This window comes from Vanrija albida (assembly GCF_041260175.1).
Source record: "Vanrija albida strain AlHP1 chromosome Unknown contig_7, whole genome shotgun sequence".
NCBI classification, from domain to species: Eukaryota; Fungi; Basidiomycota; class Tremellomycetes; order Trichosporonales; family Trichosporonaceae; genus Vanrija; species Vanrija albida.
The window spans coordinates 1,891,516-1,911,669 of NW_027191426.1; the positions used below are offsets into that span (position 1 = coordinate 1,891,516).

Genomic DNA, 20,154 nt, shown 5'->3' on the forward strand with positions numbered 1-20,154 from the left:
GTCGCGGCCGGCGCGGCTAGTGCCAGGTGGATGTGGGTATGTGCAAGTGTGCGATGCTGAGGTGGGTGTAGAGTGATGAAGAGGTTGAGAAAGAGTTGCCCTCGTCGTCGTCGCTGTCGTCGTTGTCAAGTGATGTCGTGTCGCCGAGTTCGGCGATGGCTGGCGGCGCGGGTCGCCGAAAGCTCGCACCGTGCCTGAATCCGCATCTCGTAACTTCATAGCCGCTCGATGCATCTCTCGACTTGTTGTTGTTGTTGCTCTTTTCTCAACATGTCTTGCATCTCGTCTGCATTGCACAACTGCTCATGCTCAACACGATCAAAGCCTCCCCCGGCCCCCGCCGCCACCACCGCACGCCGCCGTCTGTGCGTATCCGCCCGAAACAAGCCCCCGAAACGTCCAGCCGCCTCCACTCAGCCATGTCTCGGCTGACCCACGCTCATCCAAGACTCATCAGAACCGAGACTCAACGTCAGCCGACGCGTACAGTGCATCTGTGTTCTGACATTCAGCGCGGCAAGTTTCTTACGGGCCATGCCCAAGGCGCGGCTCCCGCTCTCCCTTGCCCGACGCTTCTCCGGGGCAAGTCGTTGTATACCGATCCACGACAGCCCAGTAGTCCAATCTAACCTGCCTAACCGATGCTTCATTCAAGGAGGCTTTTCATTCACTGTACGCGCCGTGGGATGGCGGAGCTGCAAGGCTCAAGGTTACGGGGGTTGGTACAAGCGCCCTAGTAAAACGTGACGGTGTTGTGCGACCCGTCGCGCGAGGGCGGGATGGGACCCCAATAGCCCCAGTTCTCCCAGCCCCCGTCGGCGTTGTTGCGGTTGAGCTGCCCCGGCCCCTTGAACGACACGATGCCATAGTACTCGGTCATGCCGGCGACGTCCTCGCGGCCCCACTCGATCGTGGCCTCCTCAAACTCCTCGGCCCTATTCTCGACCCACCACTCGAAGCCCTGGTGGCGGTGGAAGACGAAGATGTTCTTGTCGGGCGCGCGCTCCATGTGCTTCGTGACAATGTCCTCGACCCACTTTCCGCGCGAGTACCGGTCCGCCTTGCCGGCGTGCAACACGGCCTTGAGTATCGCAGCGATGAGCCCCGCGACGAGGGGGACGGCGGCCGCTACGCCGAGGTTCTGCGCCGCGTTCTCGTTGTCCGACACGCTGATGTTGGTCGGAGGCTCACCCGCCTTGAAGGGGATGTACACGAACCCAATGTCGTCCCTTTCCCAGGCGGCGGGGGGCGTGTACGTGCCGTTACCGTCTTTGACCCAGAGACGTGTGGGCGCGTTGTCGACGGGCTCGACTGCAGTTGAGTTGCCGGCGGCAGAGGTGGACGCAGGGCGCGGCTTGCACGACTTGTGGGGCCGGGCGGTGGCGGTCACGGCCAGGCCGAATGCGGCGAGGAGGGGGAGGCACTGGGCGAGGCGCATGCCTGGAAGGGTGTTAGCCTCGAGAGTTGTGGCACAAGCCAACTCACTGGGCTGGCGAATTCTTGACGTTGGCTTGAAAGATGTCAAGTTGAGAAGGACGGTCCCCGTCGACCAGCTTTTATACCTTGCTCTGCCGAGTTCCAGTCAGGACTGGTGAGTGCGTCGAGTCAGTCCTCCGGTCCAGCGAGTGCCGCCAACCACCGGCGTGGCGGCGCGTCTCGGCAACACCCCTGGGGCCGACTGTTCGAAAGGAGAACCATGCCTGAACCCGGGGTCCGGTCCGAGACTGGGGTTGCATGGGCAAGAGGACCGAGCCACGATGGACGGGCACGTCGTGTCAACAGCAGCCCTCGTCAAGAGGCTTGCCAGCCCTCGCGTCAGGTCTGAGGGAGTGCCACTCATGGATCTGCAATCAAGCCGAAACACTTCCTGCCAATGTTGATGCAGAGGGGTTGACTGCGCTGACAGGGGAGGACAGTCCATTGTACGAGCAGCGAGCACCGCCACGTCTCGTCAATCCACCACCCTCACGCCCAGCCAGGCCTAGAGCAAGCCGCATATCCCTGGCCGCCGGCTGCCGTCCGAAACGGCCCCCAAAGCCGAGTGATGGGCCAGAAGGAGATATTGCTGGGTTGAGTAGTGTCCAGCAGCACCAGCAACCACGACAGTGCCAAGGACGAGTGTGTGTTTGAGGGTGGAGTGGGTGGGTGGTGGTGAGGGTCGAGGCGGTGCTGTGCTGCCCCTGGCCACTCAAGTTGCCGCGACGGGGTTTGTAGCCGAGGTGAGCTGTCGGTGAGATCGGTGCTGGGCCGGCCTCCTAACCACGATATGGCATTCTCGGCGTAATGCCCCTCCTTGCAACAAGTTGGGATACGAGGTCACACGACCTTGTTGCAGTGGAGAAAGTGTATCTGCCACTTGAGGTGTGAGCGCCGTCATCGCCACGAATGACAAAGTTCGGATCGGTGGCCGGGAAATTGTTAATGTTGCCGTTGGCCGCGAGACCACTACCACACCGCCCACCCGAGACACGCCAACACGACCAGCTATGCATACTGGCAGCGTGCTCATGCACTGGCCGACTGGGATCTACTGCAGTTGGGGTAACGCCTCTGCCACAGGCACAACGCAAACTGACCAGGCACTCCCCTGTCACTTCACCGACAGCACAGCCATGCCCAACTGACAGAGGAGCAGGCCCGAAACGCGAGGGATGCCAAGTCCCAAGCAGTTTCCAGGTCCTCCCTTGCCTCTTGGCGGTGCTTGCCTTGACAACGGTGGAGCTTGTGCGCGGCCACAGAGATCCCATACATAAGCCTCTGCCAGCACTTTGGTGTCATGCTGATCACCACGACATGTCCCGCAAGCTGCAGCTATGCCGTGCCAGTTTCTGCGCCGCCGCGGTCCTGGCGCTGGCCCTCCTCGTCCTCCAGATCGTCTCCGCCGTCAATGGTGAGTTGGAGCGAGGGGCACGCTGACATCCAGCCGAGAGCAAGTACAAGTGGGCCCAAACCCAGCGGTACGAATACCTGAGGCGCCGCCCGCGCGCGAGGAGCTACATCTTCTCGATCTGCGCGGCGGCGTGCACGCTCGTCTACGCCGCCTGCCAGTGAGTTTTGGGCGTGGATCGCGCTCACGGCCAGCGTCGTCGTGCAGAGGGTCCGGCCCAACGCCTCGTTCCTGTACACCGTGTCCGACGCGATCCTGTGCAATGTCCTCGGCGCGCTCGTCATCTGGTCTGGGCTGCAAGACTCGCTCAAGGGAGAGTAAGTTAGGGATGGCGCGCAACCTGACGTGGCCCAGACTTAGGGTCGTCTCCGTCATTGCCATCATCGTTACTTCTTTGCTATGGCTCGCAGTGAGTTGGGTGATATGGCGCTGCTGACCCCAGATCTTCTCCGTCATCATGGTCGGCTGGCTCGTGTCCCGCGAACAGACGCGCCTGGGCAGAGTGACGTCCAAGGACGCCTGGTTCATGACGGTCGAGCAGCTCTCGCGCGGCGAGCAGTTCGAGTAGCACCCTGCATACGTTGTCAAGCCCCAGTAGGGCTGAAAGTGTACCCCGTGTAAGACCTGCGTCGCACGAAGAGAAGACCACGATGGTATGGTGATCAGCCTCGCTTCGGCCACACTCCCATGTTTGTGTACAGTACATACCCAATGAAACCATCAATGCTTGAAGATCACCAGACAGGATGATGCTCCGCAAGGAGGCGACTGTTAAGACAGGCTGCTGTATGCCGCGACTGCTGGCATCGACCATGTAGTGGACACTGGCAGTGGCAGTAGTGGCCTGGGTTTCGCGCGGTTGATTTCTTTTGGAGCCGTCAGATCCCACCGGCCGGCCGTGGACGTGTGTCAATGCCGTCGAGCCTGTGGGATGGCACACAGGGCGGCATGTTATGCATACTCGGCTCGAATCTGCATGTCGCTGTAGGTCGAGCGCCGTGGTCATCCTAGAGAGAAGCGTCGCGTGGGTTTCGAGTGACGGACCGACTGCATCTCCAGACGTGGTGACGTCTCGCACCACCGTTTGGCTGGCTCGTCTTCTTTCCTCTCCACTCTTGCCATTCCACTCTTCTCTTGCCACCACACCATTTCACAACAACACACCTCGTCACAATGTTCGAGTGCGTCTTATCCTGCGTCTGGGGCAGTCGCAAGAAACCCACACGATCGACCCGTTCGGCACAGGGCGCCGCTCCTCCGCCCGGCGCGCCCCGCGACGTTGCCACCCAGGACCGTGGGCCCAAGACGGTGCACGGCCACGGCTACACCAACGACTACGCCCTCAACGACGACAACCTCGGCGACACTAAGCCGCAGGACGAGCCCCCGACTCTCAAGCGGCTCCGCTTCGGCGCTGGGACCAACTCGTCCGTGTCTTCCCTCCGCCAGGCCGTGCTCTCTTTCAACATGAACGACCGCCCCGAGGACGACGTGCAGAAGCTCGATACCGTCCCCGAGTACTTCCAAGCCCCTCTCCCACTCTCGACCTCACCCCAGCGTGGCATCTTACGCAACAAGCCCACCACCGTGGCGATCGACCACCGCGCGTACCCGCACATCTTTGACGCCATCCTCTCCTACGTCCCCGTCACGGCGTATGTCCGACTCCGCGGGGTCAGCAAGGCGCTCCTGGCCTACACCAGCACCAAGACGTACACGCACATCTGGGTCCGCCCCCGTGGGGACGACATCGAGGTCGAGTTCTCCTTTCCCGACACGCTGCCGCCCGTGCGCATCCCCGGGCTGCGGTACAAGCCTGGCAAGTGCGACGCCACGGTGAAGAACACGCTCGCTCGTCTCAAGAAGTACACACGCGCGCTGGACGTCGACCTGAGCACACACCCCGACCACTGGGAGTGGGCGTGGGGGAATGGTGCGCTTGCCGAAGCACTGAGCGAGGTGCGCGTCGTCCGCCGCCTTGAGTTACGCCACACCAACCCCAGGGACACATTCATCGACGGGTGGGGCTTAACCGAGGACGACGAGTACATCCCGCAGATGCGCTTCGACACTGAGGTGTCGTTCCTCCACATCAATCCCGACGGCGGGCGGCGCAACGAGCTTCTCTCCAAGCTCCCGGTGCGCATCACGCGCCGCGGCACCACCAGCACCGTCATTGCGTTCTACCTGCACGCCGGGTGCCCGGCAGTCTGCAACCTGCCGATGCCGCTGTCGGTCGCTTCAAAGGTCGACAACCTAGTGATCCTCCTCCTCCCACCACCGCAGGGCCGCGCCTCTGCTTCGAAGCCAAAGCCCCGTCTCTCTCTTGACCGTGAATGCTCGCACAGCCTTGGTGTCCTCAACCCGATCCTCAAGGCCATTGTCGACGGGCTCTTCTGGACCGACCGCTGCCCCGAGGCGCGCATCTCGATCGGCCCGATGGAGTTCCTCAGCAACGAGGACCTGCACCTCGAGCTGGACGACGGCGTGACGGCCGAGCAGCGCAATGTGATCATCCGCCAGGAGTTTGAACGCAAGTTCCAGCAGCCGCTGTACATCGATCAGTTTGCCAAGAAGATCCAGCTGCTCTCGCTCGCGGAGATGCAGGCGAAGATTGGCGCGAGGGAGTGGGAGTGGGTGACGGTGTCGCCGGAGGCGCATGTGCGTGCGATGTCGGCTTAGGCGGCAGAGCGGGTGTAGCTCGTGTGCCCCATGGTGTACATGGTGACCGAGAGAACGCGAGAACGCGAGCACGCGAGCACAGAAGTAGTCATAGCAGTAGTAGTCATAGCAGTAGTAGTCATAGCAGTAGTAGTCATAGCAGTAGTCATACGTAGTTGTCATGGTCGTCGATGGAAGTGTCATAGGTCATCGGAGCGCTGGGCTGCGTGTAACATGCCTGTCCTCTGGACTCGGGCACCTCGGTGGTGCCCCAAGGGGCTGGTGCAGCCACTCGATGCCTTACCCCGCCGCCACTGGCGTACACAAGCTGACTGCGGATCGGTCGGTCACGTCCGGCGCGTCATGGCGATTGCTGACACGACGCGTGTGTCGTGTCGTAGCGCTGCGTGCGACACGGTAGCCGTCTCAACGCTGGCCAAGCTGCACATCTTCCGCGCGAGTTCATGCGGCGCGTCGGTACGCGTATGCATGTGGCCGGCCTGACCCGCCGCCTGGCCGCCGACGACGCCGGCAGTGCCACCACGGCCCGGCTTACACCCGCAGGCAGACCGGCTACTCTTGCCGGTGCCGAACTCGATCAGACTCCACATCCTTCCCGACAGCCCACTCATCCTCCCATCCACTCCCCACCACAATGTCCGCCTCCGAGCTCACGACCCAGCCCCCCGACATAACCGGCGCGCACCTCGTGCTCTCCTTCCCCGCCCCGCACGTCCTGCACGTCGCGCTCGACCGGCCGGCAAAGTGGAACGCCCTGCTCGCAAAGGACAACTGGGCGCTGGACTCGATTTGGGCGTGGTACGAGGGCGAGCCGAGCCTGCGCTGCGCTATCCTGGGGACGACGAGTAGGCGCGCGTTCTGCGCGGGCGGGGACTTGATCGAGCTGGTGGGTGCGGCCTTGCCCTTCTCCCTCCCCCCCACGCCCCCGCCCTCACACCCCCCCCCCCCCCCCGGAGCCCGCTGACACCCACGCCCAGGGGCAGAAAGACCGCCGCGCCTGGCCCGAGAGCGGGCTCGCCGGGCTCGCAAAGCGCCCGATGCGCAAGCCCGTCATCGCGGCGGTCAACGGCGTCGTCATCGGCGGCGCGGTCGAGATGCTGACGAACCTCGACGTCGTCGTGGCCGGCGAGGGCGCGGTGCTGAGCCTGCCCGAGGCGAAGCGGGGCGTGCATGCCGGCGGGGGCGGGCTCCCGCGGCTCGTGTACCTCATCGGCCGGCAGAAGGGTAAGTGCCACCCCAGAGGCGAGCTCACGCCCAGCCGCCGAGCTCCTCATGACCGGGCGCGACGTCCCCGCGCGTGAGGCGCTCCAGATCGGGCTGGTCAACGACGTGGTCCCCGACGACGCTGTCGAGGCCCGCGCCCTCGAGATCGCGGTGCAGACCGCCGCGAACAGCCCCGACGCCGTCATGCTCGCGCTGTACGGCCTGCGGCTGGCGGAACGGCACGCGGGGTACCAGGGCATGATGGACGAGTACTTCAGCAGCCGCGAGCTCCAGGTGCTGCTGAGGGGCGAGAATACAAAGGAGGGGCTGCGGGCGTTTATTGAGAAGCGCCCGCCGCGGTGGGTCAACTCCAAGTTGTAGGGGCGATGTATCTTCTTGTTGCGGCTGTTGCTGGCCAGACTTGGTTTAACTTGGTCTCGGGCAACGCTGCGCGACAAAGTGGCAACCCCACCCGCCTCGCTTCGCTCGGCGCGCGCTCGACGTACTACTACACGATGCATCTACTACCAATGTCCTTGCATTGTCCGTACGCAAGAGTAAACAAGAAAAACCAATGTAATTGTCCGTTGTTACTGAGTGGTCGTGGAAATTGTCCGTTAGAGTCGTGCGACTCGCTATGTCGGCGACTCGTTGTGTCGCAATGTCAATGATGGGGAAACTAAAACACACTCGTCATGTCCCCGTTCAGCCAGTCGAACAGCGCGAGGATGTCGCCGTCGGGCTCGATGCCGACATCGGTGCGCGCAGCCGGCACCTTGGCATCGGGCATCTCGTACCCACCCCACTCGTTGACGCTCGCCATGGCGACCGGGCACCCGAGCATGGCGCGGATGGCATCAATACCGGGGATGTTGGCGGGGACCGACTTGACGAGCGACTTGATGCGCGGGAGCGCCGCCTCGGCGACCTCCCACCCGGCATCGGCACCGCGCTGCACCGACGACGTGATCCTCGCCAGCACGGTGCACACGTCGCCCAGCACAATCTGGCGCTCGGCATCCGGCGTCGGTGTCGGGAACTTGTGGTCCAGCTCCTGGATCTTGATGGCCTGCTGTAAAAGGAGAGTGACAGCGTTGGAGAGTTGGTAGGCAGACCATGGAGACCAGAAGGCTTTGTAGTCGTCGTCCCAGAGTGTTTCCAGGAACAGGGCGAGGTTTTCAATCACCGTGAGAGCATTCCGGATGCTCTGGAGAACGTGCTCCGGGTTGGGCGTGAGGTCGTCGCGTTCGAGGCCGAGGCGGCAGATGAGCAGCGCGAGGCCAAAGTGGGTGAGCTGGAGCGAACGCGCACCAGCGCGCACGATCGCGTTCTCTGGTCGGAAAACGAGGTCCTGCGGGAGGTCCGAGTAGACCATCTCGAGCTCGCTCGCCGCATGCTTGAGAATGCTGCGGTCGAGGCGGGGCCGGCGGGGCTGGCTGTCGCGGTCGAGCAAAAGCGGAAGGACCGCCTCGAGGATGGAGCTCAGGCGGCAGGTCGCAATGAACACGGCAATGTCCTCGTTGCCCGTCAATGGCACCTGTCCGTCCTCGTTCAGGTCGTCGTCCTCAAACGTCACTGGCGGGATGGCGCTCCTCGACGAGTCAATGTTGATGGGGCGCCCGTACGTGTACGCGTTCCACTTGTCCTGAACGTACAGGGCCCACCAGAGGCGCTTGCGCAACGAGCGCTCCCATTTGGGCAACTTCCACCTGCTGCAGTCGCGGTGGAGTCCGAGCAGCTGAATGGCGCCAACAGCTCGGCAAATGCCCAAGTGGTTTCCGCCCGGGTTGGTAATCGGCCGGCCAGTGATTTCGAGAATTTCGAGAATAAGTGTTTGGAGGCGCACCTGGCGGTACTCATTGTCCATGACGTGAAGGAGAATACTCCATAGCTCCTTGGAATGTTGCCTCAGGGCGGGCTCGTAAATCGCAGAGTGGGCAAAGATGCCCACGAGAATGGCAGACGGGAAGGGAATGGCGGGGGCCGCTGGGGCCGCACCCGCCGCAGTCGCCTGCCACCCGCTCAGCGATGCTTCGAAACGTGCCCTGTTGAGAATGGGCATGGCAGGGAGCGTGCGGGTAAGAAACCTGTTGTCGTTGGTCAGTTGTTTGGTTCCGACACACGACCGGGCAACTTGTTGCACCGCCACTCACGCTTGGATCAACCGTTCCGGCATTCGGGGATCGACGCTAGCGAGGATACCAATGACATGCTGGTATGCCTTCTCTGCCACGAACGCGGCATTGCTCAACCCGTAAACGCGTGAGGGGTTGCGCAGAAAAAACGCAGGGTACCGCGGGTCGGCTACCTGACGGTACGCCAATGAGCCGGATTGGGTCCGCGCGACGTGGTCGAGGCGGTCAAGGCTGACAGACGCGAGATGGGCGACAGCGCCAGAGCCTGTGTGATTTGTTAGCGGTGGCCGACGGTGATGTGGCGGCGAGGCGGCGAGCGAGGCGGCGAGCAGCGGCGCTTGCGGGCAAGGGACGTCGCCGTGCGCAGCCAATTCGCGAAACCCGCTAGCGGAGTGTTTACGATGTTGAACACAAGCCCCGAGCCCGAGTCCGTCCGCGAGCTCGCTGTCAGCACTCACCGAGGTAGTGGCTCTCCTCCTCCTCGGTCACGTCCATGTCGAGCGACGAGTAGAGCGTGCTGTCGTCGATCTGCTGGTTGGGAGACCTGTAGTCGAGACCGTCGATGAACGAGATGAGTTGGGATGATGGCGGGCCATTGTTCATTGGCATTGACCCCATGCGTGGCACTGAGAGCAGAGGAGCCGCGGTGAGGCCGAGCTGGGGCTGCATGAGGCCGGCCGCGGTAGCCTGCCGGTACTGCAATGTTTCTGGGCCGGGTCCTGCCGACATTGATGACGAGGCGGCTGCGAGCGATGCAAGTTGTTGTGCCTGCTGGATAGGTCCGGCAGAGGTTGGCGTTGGCGTCATAGGCAATACCATGTTTGATGATGCAGACGACGGAGCGACGCCGACGACTGATGGAGGAGCTGATCCCGATGCCGAGGACCGGTCGTCTGCCTTTCGGTGCCGAATCACCGGAGGTCCGACAAACGAGCACTCCCTACCAGACTTTGCGCATTGTGCGCAGGCCTGACCTCTGACTGCAATGTGACAGGACCGCTTTGAACGGCGGCAGTGGTCGCATGGCCTGTCCTTGCGAGAGCGTCGGGGGCGGAGGCTGTGCACACAAACGGGGAAGCGAAATAGTTAGCGAGGTCGGCGAGAACAAGAATTCTAAGGGAAAAGGCAAAGTGCGGGGTAAGGAGGGATGCCGGCGTGCCGCGTGCCGGCTGCCGGCTCGTCGGTGACCGGCAGGCCAGGCGGGCAGCTGGCACCAAGAGGCGTCGTCGTCGGCGGCGGCGGGGGCGGAGGCGGCGAAGAATAATGGTGGCGTGCGTGCGTGCGTGCGTGCGTGGGGATGGGGTTACGCAGTGGCTGTGCAGCATACATTGCGGCTTGCTGGTGGGTGCTTGGCTTGCACCGGCGTACCGGCAAGACACTTTGACCATTTGTCCCGATGACTTGGCTGGCTGCACGTGCAAACGCCGCCGCCGCCAGGGGGAAGGGGTGGATGGGGGAATTTGGCGGATCACAGGTCGGATCCGACCGAACGATGAGGGTGCGCAGTGTGGGAGGGAAGGCGAGGAAGACAGGGAAGGTGGGTATGTGCGCTTCGGACCAGTCCGTTGGCGGCGACAGCGGCGAAGGCAGCCAGGCAGTGTGGGGGAGAATTGCAAAGCAAGCACCCGACGGCAAACAGTGGGGAGCAGTAATGGGAGACGAGTGTTGCGAGGGGCAGTCACGATGGCGACGAAGACAGCACCAGCAGCCGCGGCCACTATATACTCGTCGTCGCGGTCGTCATGTAGCCCGCCGCAGCAACCTCCTCGCTGCAGCCCCGCCTCCACCGCCTAGTGCCAAGGAATGAGAGCGGGCAGCGTTGCGCGTTGCGCGACAACGCGCAACGCGCAACGCGCTTTGGTCGTGCGACGGGCAAGCAGCAGCGCGCAGTGCAGGAGAAGACGCCCAAACCGGCAAGAGTCTACTCACTTTTGAGTGCCTTCCGGTGAAGAGTGGTGGGAAGGCGTCGGGGGCATGGACGGTGTCGCTACGACGTTTTGAACGAGCAATGGTGGTGGTGGTGGTACAAGGTGGTTGTGGTCAAAGACGATGAAGGGAGAGAGTGGGGGAGTTGGGAGCTTGACGTCGGCGACGGCGTAGTGATAGTAGTCGCGCGGAGTCGACACGCTGCTGCTGCCGCTGTTGTCGGCGCCGGCGGCGGCGACGTTGAATGACGATGATGACGGAGAGAGCGACGAGAACGAATTGTAATCAACCTTGTATTCCATCACGGCGCGGGCAACAATCAAATCCTAATTGGGATTAGAAAAATCCGGGATTGTGGGTCGTCGGGATTACCGTCGGCGACCGATGTGGGAAGCCGAGTTGCCCGCAGCGGGCAAGATTGTGTGGTGGGGCGTGGGGTTGGGTGGGTGCAGTGGGCGCCTGGGCGGGTGGCTACGCGCGCGCGGCGGCAAAAAGTCGTCGCTATGGGCCACAAAAAAGAGTCGCGAGTCGAAAGGCGAGAATAAAACACGGAGCGAGCGAAGGAGAGTGTGCGGCGTGGGAGGGGCAGAGGGGGAGGGAAAGAGACGCTGGGACGGTGGGACAAGGGAGAATCGAGAAGGGGGAGAGGCAACTCGTCGCGCCAAGTCGGTGGCTGAAATACAGTTGGAGTCGTGAGCGAGCGAGCGAGCGAGCACAAGCAACGCAATGCTCCGACACTCGACTATAATAATAACAAGGCCGCCGCGCCGCCTCTCCAGACGACGGAAGCGACGGGCCGCAACAGACTTGCTTGGGCATACGCCAGCCGGCCAGCACACACACAAAATTCACTACGTCGATGCACTTGTCATCCGATATCCCGTCCGACCAGTTGTGCCGCGCGCGCGCTCGCCGGCGCTGCTCTGCTGCATTCAGCCGACCGAGGACAGGCCCGACGGACATGACGTGGTGTGGTAGCATGTGACGGCGTCGACGGCGGCGGGATAGCTCCGTCAGATAGCCAGCGGCGCCGGGCGAGGGGAGGGGGGCCAAGGAGGAGAGCTCGTGGCGTCTACTCGCTCCCTGTGCGCCGCCGTCTTTAATTTTTTTGGTTTCCTGAGGCGGTGCTGAAACGGACAAGTCAAAGGGAATCTGCATCTGAGGGAATCTGGCGGATTCAGGTGCAGGCAGGCGGTGGCGCTGGCAGCTGGAGTCGTCGTCGGATTGTCTGGTGTCTGCAGCTTCCGCGCTCCCTCGGCTTCGGCATGACTGGCGACCGAAGCCTGCCTGCCTCTCCTCGCCGAGCCTCGGCACCACCTCGGCCAGCGAATCGTCACTGGGCCCCCGCCAGGGGTCGGTCCTCGTCCTCAGGAAGGCGCAGGCAGCTCAGGCAGCGTCGGACGGGCCCGTCCGTCTGCCCCTCGGCTCGCCCTTCGCTTGCTCCGCCCCGGACGCGAACAGCGCCGACGAGGCAAGCGCTATATCCGTTGGGCTTTGCACTTCCCTCACGCCGATGGTAAACGACAGAGGCGACACATTCCAGCACGGTCCCTGGTATTGGTACCGACCCACTGACGCACGCACTAGCCCCGCAGCAGGCTGCTGCAGCCGCGGCTGCTCGCTCCGGCACTCAGCCCGGCGCTGGGTTCGCTCGATAAGCTCGGCGGCTAGCAATGCACGACCGGCACGTTGGCCGGTGCATTCGCCGGTGCCGTACGCAAACATCACATGCTACATTGTTGCTTTGTGCACTGCATTGACGCATGCATTACGCCAACGCGATCGACGGGACCGACCGTCGGGTCCCACCTCGGCACCCAGGGCGTGTGTACGCTCAGAGGCGGAGCTGAGACAGAGTGCGCCGGACAAGCCGTCGGCAGTGACTACGCGGGTATCCCGTCCACTGCGTCCACTGTTTCTCTCTATTCACGACTCACAACTCACTCAATGCACGCTCGCTTGCGCGCTTAGCAACCCGAACCGAAAAACTACACCTCCGACTCGTTCGGTCCCTGATCGACGGCAACACTCAACATAACGTAAACCCCGTCCCCTCCACGTGAGCTACACTTTGGCCGGTTGGCCGAGCAGTAGACTTTCCGACCTCTCGGACAGCCCTCAGCAGGCGGGCGCACGTTGGCGTGCATATCCTATCCGCAGCGCGAAGCGAGCGGACCTAGTCCGCGAAGATAGCGAGGCGGAGGTAGAGAGGCGTCCGTCCGCCCCCCTGCCCCGGGCGAGCCGGGCGATTAAACGCGGTCCGGCGTGTCCGCCGGCTCCGGCGGCAGCTGCTGCGGCTCGGCCAGTGCGGGCTGCTCGCGACGCCGAGGTAGGCTCCGGTCGGCATCGGCATGTGTTCGGCCTTGCGCGTCGTGGGCCGAGGTAGAAAAGTCGTGATCGTCGGCAGCTCTGTGCACGTGCTCGGCGGGCATGACGCGCTGGTTTTGCTGCTGGCGACCGAGGAGCGTATGTCAGCAAAGAGGTGGTGGTGCCACACGGCGCACGGACCGCCGCGGCGAGCATGGGCAGCCGCCTCCGTCCTGCTCACTGCCACTGCCGTCGCCCCTCACGCGCCATCACGCCATACTGCGCAGCCGGCCTCAGCCGCCATGCGCCATTCCGCAAACCTGCGGGCAACGAGCCTGTCTCGGTGTGGCGCAGGCGGTGCTGCGGCGAGCGAAGGGCACGCCGGGTCCGCCCGCCCTCTACGACGGAGCGGACAGGGCCGACGGCGGCGATGTCATCGCGTCCGGCTCCGTCCTCGACATTGGATACAAGCACACCCTCGTCTGCAGATTGTTCACACCTTCTCTCGATTGTGGGACCGCTGAGCTCGGGGATGCGGTACTGCAGGATGGCGTGGTCGGCGCCTGCTTCAGCCCCACCACCCGCTCCTCGAGCGCATCAAGATCGCCCGCGCCTTCCCGCACGTCCTGTGCGCTCCTCGAGTCTGCCTCGGCCCCAGATCGAGATGAGGAGGAGTGCGGGCGCACGTGCGTGTGTGGCTGCAATTTCAGCTTGCAGGTTTGTAAAGTGGCCCATGGTCATTGTTTAATACGCCATGTGGCCGGAAATCTGGTTGCATGATGGTTGCTCGGTGGACAGCCACTGTGGAACACGGTCCAGACGCGACTGATTTTTGCCACCCGCCAGTGTTGCTCACCCACCACTCACCCACCTCACCACTCATCCCACACAAACGCACCACCACCAATGTCCCGCCCACCCCCACCCAAATCGCTGTGGCTGCCGAGAAGGCTGCAGGCGCAAGAGCCAGCTCGGGAGCAGAGCACACGCGCCCCTCCCGCCGCCGGCGAGCTCGTCCAACACGGCGGGCGCAAGCCGGCCCCCGGCGCCCTCAAGTCGCTGTGGTTGCCTAGGAAGCTCGGGCAGCTCGAGGTGTCACCACCCATCCGAGGGCCGAGCACACCGTCCCCTCCGGTCGCCGACGAGCTCGTCCATCAACCCGGCACTCCCACCACCCCCGCAGCCCTCGACCACTCCGCCTTCCCCCACATCTTCGACGCCATCGTCAACTATGCGTCTGTTCCCTCCCTCGCCGTCCTCCGAGCCACCTCGCGCGAGATGCACCGTCGCTGCACGCCGCGGATGTACGCCCATATCTGGGCGCGCGCGCACCTCGACGAGGCGGGCAGGTGGGCCGTCGAGCTCTGCGTCCCCGGTTCGGCGGCCGGCGGCATATCCTCCTCTGGCACGCGCATCCCTGGCCTCAAGTACTACACCACTGCCTCCAACGAAGATATCAGAGAAACCCTCCGCAGGATACGTGGGCACACCCGCGTCGTGGACATGGACATTTCCGACCCCTTCAGCATCGGCGTGCTCGCCGCCGCAGGTCTCATGCAGCTCTTTGCCGGTGGCAAGGTTCTCCGCCGACTAGACATGGATCCTCTTCAAGTTCCTCACCCGGCTATTGGGGAGGTCGCCATGGCGAAGATGAGCGCCCTTCCCGGCCTTCGAGCCGCCACCGAAGTGGCTCACTTCGACCTAGGCGCCGCGTTGGAGAACGGGTCGTCTCTCCTACCCGACTGGGACCTCGTCATGGCATTTCCGGCTGCCACTCGCACTGCAGTTTTGTTCGTCGACATCCCCCGTCGTAAAGATTCGATGCGGACAATGTCGTACCGACACGTTCCGCTCCTTGTCCCAAAGATGCGCATAAATCTGGCGATTGTGCTCTACCGTCCGTCATGGCGATACCCGATCGTCTCCACGTCAAGGAACACGATGCGGTTCCTACTCGTTCTCATCCTACACATGACACCCGACGTTCTACAAGGGCCTCGTCAGGTATGCCCTTGGGCTTCCATCTCCATCGGCCCCATAGAAGCGTTCGACGACAAGCCCTTCGATTCAAACGATTCGGAGGACAAGGCGAGGGAGCTCGGTGATCGTCTCCGGAAGCTCGCCGCCAAAGCTATGGTCCCCTCTGAGCTCAACCAGGAGGTCATCAGTGCTGTGAGGTTTGTCTCCCTTGCCGAGCTTCAGGAGTTGGTGGGAGCTGAGGAGTGGGAGATGGTGCGGACGCCGCCGAGGCCGCGCTTGTTGGGATGAGAACGAACGGAGCAATGCCTGGAGCCTGGTCAGTCGATGCCCATTGTGTGGTCGCGAGCTCCCTGATAAATAAACTCGTTCTTTGGCTTAATAGCGTTGTAGCTATTTGATGTTCAAGTAGAAGTGTTTTGTGTGTCCAGCTGCACGGGCCGCTTGCAGCATCACCGTCACCGTCGCCCCCGCCGACTTGTCGCCACCACACACTCGCCCCTTCTCCCTTTCACTCCCGCTCTCTCCCTCAACCTGTCCGGCATACATAACTAGACACAGCACTCTATTTCTCTTTCGCTCCCACCTGTCATCAACGATAAACACACCACATCCCCCTCTTCCCAACTTCCCTCGTCCCGCCACTCCCCCAAGCGACACAAGCAACCACAATGCCAGAAGTCGACCCAGCCAACATCCCGCTCCCCGAGCCAGTCATCCGCCACGGGTTCCCCCCACACGTCTTCGACCGCGTCTTCGCCTACCTCCCGAAACCCGCTCTCCTCTCCATGCGCACCACCTCCCGCGCCATCCGTGCCAGGTGCGACGAAGCCATGTACCACCACATCGAACTTCGTCTGGGGTTTACTCCTACCGAACCCACGGTCGAGTTCTTCCTCCCGGGCTCGAACGTCCGCGTCCCCCGGATGAGTTGGGACGAGGCGGGGAGGGAAGCGTCAGTCGACATCCTGCGCAACTTGGTGTCCGTGGTCGACATCGACTGCGACGTCGACAACCAATTCGGGTGGCGCGGTGCCCTCCGGGAATTCCCCGAGCTGAAGGATGCGTTGGCGACCGTCAAAGTCATCCGCCGGCTGGACGGCCCGGTTGTCGTCAGCAGCCGAGGTGCAGGAAACTCCAATCCTGTGAGGGGGCGCGAGCGTATGCTTCCCAGGAAGCGTGTGCCCACCGAAGTGTGTTTCCTCGACCTGCGCGGAGTTCCTTCCCCGGGATGCGTGGGGGTGACCCTCTTCCGTATCGGGACCGACACTTCAGTGCTGGTTGTGAGGTATGGGGCAAACCAGAACCACCTCACGTTGCTGAAGCATGTGTCCTACGATACTCGAGACCTCGTGGTTATCTTCGACCCACAAGAGGAAAACACTCCGGCGAGCGCTGCGCTCGACATCCTCACGTACCTACGGCAACAGTCAATTGTCGGGCCACTGGACTCTCCCCTCGATGGTATCATTGCCCAGCTCCCCAACCCCGCTTCCACCACTTTCACTGCCCCTCCCGCAGGATTCGGCCTGCCCCCCGTCAAGTTCCGGGTAGGCCCGCTAGAGTGCTTCAGTGACCAGGGGAGCAATCCCCAGCTTTCCGTCGACGAGCGGAAGGAGGACATTATCGAGCGAACCACCGGGCCACCCCATCCCCTAAACTACCCCTCGGGGAAGACGCTCGGCCTTCTGACACGCCGGGAGTTGAAGGACATGGTCGGCAAGGATGCGTGGGACTCTGTGTGGGTACCGAGGGGACCTGGTGCTTCCGCGTCCATCGGCGACGAGTGATACACCTCGCGATCAAAGCCATTGGCAGTCCAGACCTGTGCGGGTTCGCGTTTTGTTATGTGAAGCTTGTAGACTGGACAATGTGACCAGATACATTGTGTCTCTTGTTGCTGTGTATGTATCACTTCTTTGTTGGAGGTAGAGAAAGCACATGGGCGTCGTTCATATGCAGTTCTCCATCGCTCATATGCCAGCCATTCAGCGAATCCTGTCTTCTCATTGTTTGCCTCTTCATTCAACTTGTCCATCACCGCCGCCACCCTCTTTCTCTCGGCCTACCTGTATAAATTGGCTGTCCTCAACTCCCTTCAACGACCAACCTTCCCACCCCAACCCATCAGACATCATGCCGCAGATGGACCGTCGTACACTGGTACATGGAGCAATGGAACGAGCAGGGTCGGCACACGACCACACCGACATCCCACGCGCCCCTCCGGTCCTAGACCACACCGCCTACCCCCACATACTCGACCGCGTCCTCTCATACCTCCCCAAACCGGCCCTGCTCTCCATGCGCACGGCCTCACGCGGCGTTTACGCGAGGTGCAATGCCGCGCTGTACAGCCACGTCGAGATGCGCCTGCGCTACGTCAAGCCCTCTGCAGAGATCATCAAACAATGCTGGGATGTCCGCCCCCCCACCCACAGGCTTGAGTTGTTCATCCCCAGCTCTGGCGTCCGGGTTCCCGACACGGAGCGGTATGGCACGACGGGGAGGAGGGTCTCGCTCTCCCCCCTGTGCGATTTCGTGCGGGTGCTCGACGCCAACTTTGAAGACGCGCCTGGGCCAAACCGCTGGTGGCAATTCCTGTACGACAACCCCGAAGTGGGTAAGATGGTGCACGCCGCTGTCGTCCGCCGGCTTGAAGAGACGATACTGGTCGACGAGGGGATCGTGATCGACGAGATCATGGCCAGTGTCTGGGACGCAAACGGACCCCCCTCCTCAGTCCGCACTCCAAGCTGGCAATTCGGGGGCCCCAACCCCCGGCTCAAGCCGCTCACCGAAATCTACCTTGCCAACCTTGGCGTCCCTCCCTCCCCTGGTTCCGTCGGCGTGACAATCATGGAAGGGGGCACAGAATTGTCGGTCCTGGTCGTGCAGTTTGGTCCTCGTCAAAACAACCTTCGGTTGCTCGACTACATCTTCTGCCTGAGGGGTAAGAAGCTTGTGGTCTTTCTGCACCCTGCGACGGAAGACACACCGGCGACTGAGGCGCTCGAAGTCCTCTCACACCTCTGGCACCGTTCAGTCATCCGGCGTACGAAGCGCAGGTTCCCCTGGCATGAGGCTCCCCCTCCCATCTTTGTTGGCCCACTCGAGGCATTTAGCGACAACCCGCGCCTTTCAGTCAACAAACAGAAGGAGGCGGTCATCGAGCTTCTACAGGGTCAAGTTGCGGGGGAGCCAGAGGATGAGAGCAATACACGATCGATCACTCTCCTCACAAGCCGAGAGCTCTTGGCGATGGTCGGCCAGGATGCTTGGGTCGGCATGTTGGCCCCGAGGTGCCACATTGGTCCGATTAGGACATTGTTAACAACGCCATGTGTGTCAGCAGAGGAATTGGACTAGTTTGGTCTGTGCATAGTTGTCTCGGGAAGCGGGTGGTGAGATGTCCCTGTAGGTTACCTGTGTGCAATGCGAATTGACACTGTGACCTGTCAGTGTGGCTTGGAGCAAGGCCGCGTGGTGTGGAGGCTGGGTGGGGTGCCACGAGGTTGGGTGCCACAAACCCCTGCCAAATGCGCCCTCCATCGTTGCCACCGCTCACCTCATCTCGTCGCCCTCTCTCGACCCAACAACCACCCACAACCCAAGTGCATCCCTCTCACACCTCACCACACCATGCCCACATCGTCGCCTCACAACAGCCTTCAACGGCGAACAAAACCCCTTCCCCGCCGTGGGATAACAGCCCAAGCAGCCAGCACACCGCCCGTCGTCACCCCACCGCGCGACGTCCTCGACCACTCCGCCTTCCCCCACCTGTTCGACCTCATCCTCTCGTACCTCCCCAAACCCGCGCTCCTCTACATGCGCGCAGCGTCGCGTGACCTGCAGGAGCGGTGCGAGCTGGCGCTGTACCACCACGTCTGGATCCGCCTGCGCCGCGTCGCCCCGGCTGGCCACAGGATCGAGTTCCTTGTCCCCGACTCGGACGGCCTGCGCCTTCCTCGCATGAAGTGGTACGAGGACGACGGATGGGGCAAGTGCATGCACCTCCTGTGGTACTTTTTGTGCATCGTCGACATCGACTTCAACGACGACGCGGGGCGGGCCGACTGGGAAGCATTCCTCGAGACGGCGCCCGGGCTGTCCGGCGCCCTGCGCAACAGACCTGTCCTCCGCCGTGTGGAAGGAAGGCCAGTCGCCAACGGCGCAACGCCCTGTGTCCCACTCTCTCTCCCCCATGCAATGGAGCAGGGTCCACCCGATCCGACCACGCCCATCGAGATGTGCCTCGTCAACCTTGGAGCGGATCGCTGTCAAGGCTGCGTTGGGGTGACACTCCAGCGCGGCATCGAGACGGCAGTGCTGATTGTGTGATTCTTTCGAACCGAAAACGACCTCGGCTTGCTCCAGTCGATAATCTGCAGGGCCCCCACCCTTGTGGTCATGTTCGACCCGATCGCCGTGTCCGGTGAGGCGGCAGTGGCGGCGCTCGAGATCCTCGGCGGCTTCTTCCGTCGGTCTCTTGTCATGCCTCTCGACCCCTTCGCCCAAGCACCCCCTGCTATTATCGTTGGCCTGCTTGAAGTCTTCAGCGACAGGAAGACCGACCGTCGTCTTTCGATAGCCGAGAGGAGGAAGGCCGTCCTCGAGACTCTACTTGACCCGGTCGCCGGTGAACGACCTACCCGAGACGATCCTTGCCGGAAGACGATCACTCTCCTCACGCGCCGCGGACTCAACAAGCGGTTCGGGGATATCGACTGGGCGTGCCTGTCCATGCCGTGGTGGGATTACGAGTTTGAGTAGCGTGCCATGGAGAAGCACGGCGTGTGGGAAAAGCAGGCCTGGGCGAAGCAGGTTAGGGGGAGAAGTTTTGAGAAGGCGTACCGACGTCGCGGTACGAGGTTGCACGCAGCACTCTGGGGTCTACTGTACATACATGGGCTGTATGCGAGATGATGCACGCGGTTGAATGGCTGCAAACAGAATCGGGCGTGACTGCACACTGCTGGGCGGCGGACCTTGCGCGACTGATTTTCGGGGTGCCACATCAAAGTCGTGGCGGCG

The 20,154-nt window shown here is 62.6% G+C and overlaps 8 protein-coding genes across 8 annotated transcripts; 6 read left to right on the top strand and 2 right to left on the bottom strand.

Moving 5' to 3' along the window:
• Positions 1-733: 733 nt before the first annotated feature.
• On the bottom strand, positions 734-1,438 carry Q8F55_009212 (uncharacterized protein; the record flags this gene model as incomplete). The annotated part of the gene is made up of 1 exon (XM_069357580.1): positions 734-1,438. The coding sequence occupies one exon, from the start codon at positions 1,436-1,438 to the stop codon at positions 734-736; it is 705 nt and encodes a 234-aa protein (XP_069205517.1).
• Positions 1,439-2,793: 1,355 nt separating this feature from the next.
• Q8F55_009213 (uncharacterized protein) lies at positions 2,794-3,455 on the top strand (the record flags this gene model as incomplete). Its single annotated transcript, XM_069357581.1, has 5 exons — positions 2,794-2,890; positions 2,924-3,047; positions 3,082-3,204; positions 3,242-3,296; positions 3,330-3,455. 5 exons carry the CDS (start codon positions 2,794-2,796, stop codon positions 3,453-3,455), a joined length of 525 nt encoding a protein of 174 aa, XP_069205518.1.
• A 605-nt stretch (positions 3,456-4,060) lies between these two features.
• On the top strand, positions 4,061-5,569 carry Q8F55_009214 (uncharacterized protein; the record flags this gene model as incomplete). The annotated part of the gene is made up of 1 exon (XM_069357582.1): positions 4,061-5,569. One exon carries the CDS (start codon positions 4,061-4,063, stop codon positions 5,567-5,569), a length of 1,509 nt encoding a protein of 502 aa, XP_069205519.1.
• Positions 5,570-6,203: 634 nt separating this feature from the next.
• Q8F55_009215 (uncharacterized protein) lies at positions 6,204-7,153 on the top strand (the record flags this gene model as incomplete). Its single annotated transcript, XM_069357583.1, has 3 exons — positions 6,204-6,455; positions 6,547-6,735; positions 6,836-7,153. 3 exons carry the CDS (start codon positions 6,204-6,206, stop codon positions 7,151-7,153), a joined length of 759 nt encoding a protein of 252 aa, XP_069205520.1.
• A 298-nt stretch (positions 7,154-7,451) lies between these two features.
• Q8F55_009216 (uncharacterized protein) lies at positions 7,452-9,636 on the bottom strand (the record flags this gene model as incomplete). Its single annotated transcript, XM_069357584.1, has 3 exons — positions 7,452-8,859; positions 8,926-9,172; positions 9,366-9,636. The coding sequence occupies 3 exons, from the start codon at positions 9,634-9,636 to the stop codon at positions 7,452-7,454; spliced, it is 1,926 nt and encodes a 641-aa protein (XP_069205521.1).
• Positions 9,637-14,046: 4,410 nt separating this feature from the next.
• On the top strand, positions 14,047-15,408 carry Q8F55_009217 (uncharacterized protein; the record flags this gene model as incomplete). The annotated part of the gene is made up of 1 exon (XM_069357585.1): positions 14,047-15,408. The coding sequence occupies one exon, from the start codon at positions 14,047-14,049 to the stop codon at positions 15,406-15,408; it is 1,362 nt and encodes a 453-aa protein (XP_069205522.1).
• A 380-nt stretch (positions 15,409-15,788) lies between these two features.
• On the top strand, positions 15,789-16,907 carry Q8F55_009218 (uncharacterized protein; the record flags this gene model as incomplete). Its single annotated transcript, XM_069357586.1, has 1 exon — positions 15,789-16,907. One exon carries the CDS (start codon positions 15,789-15,791, stop codon positions 16,905-16,907), a length of 1,119 nt encoding a protein of 372 aa, XP_069205523.1.
• Positions 16,908-17,421: 514 nt separating this feature from the next.
• Q8F55_009219 (uncharacterized protein) lies at positions 17,422-19,893 on the top strand (the record flags this gene model as incomplete). The annotated part of the gene is made up of 3 exons (XM_069357587.1): positions 17,422-18,070; positions 18,839-19,457; positions 19,512-19,893. 3 exons carry the CDS (start codon positions 17,422-17,424, stop codon positions 19,891-19,893), a joined length of 1,650 nt encoding a protein of 549 aa, XP_069205524.1.
• Positions 19,894-20,154: the final 261 nt, after the last annotated feature.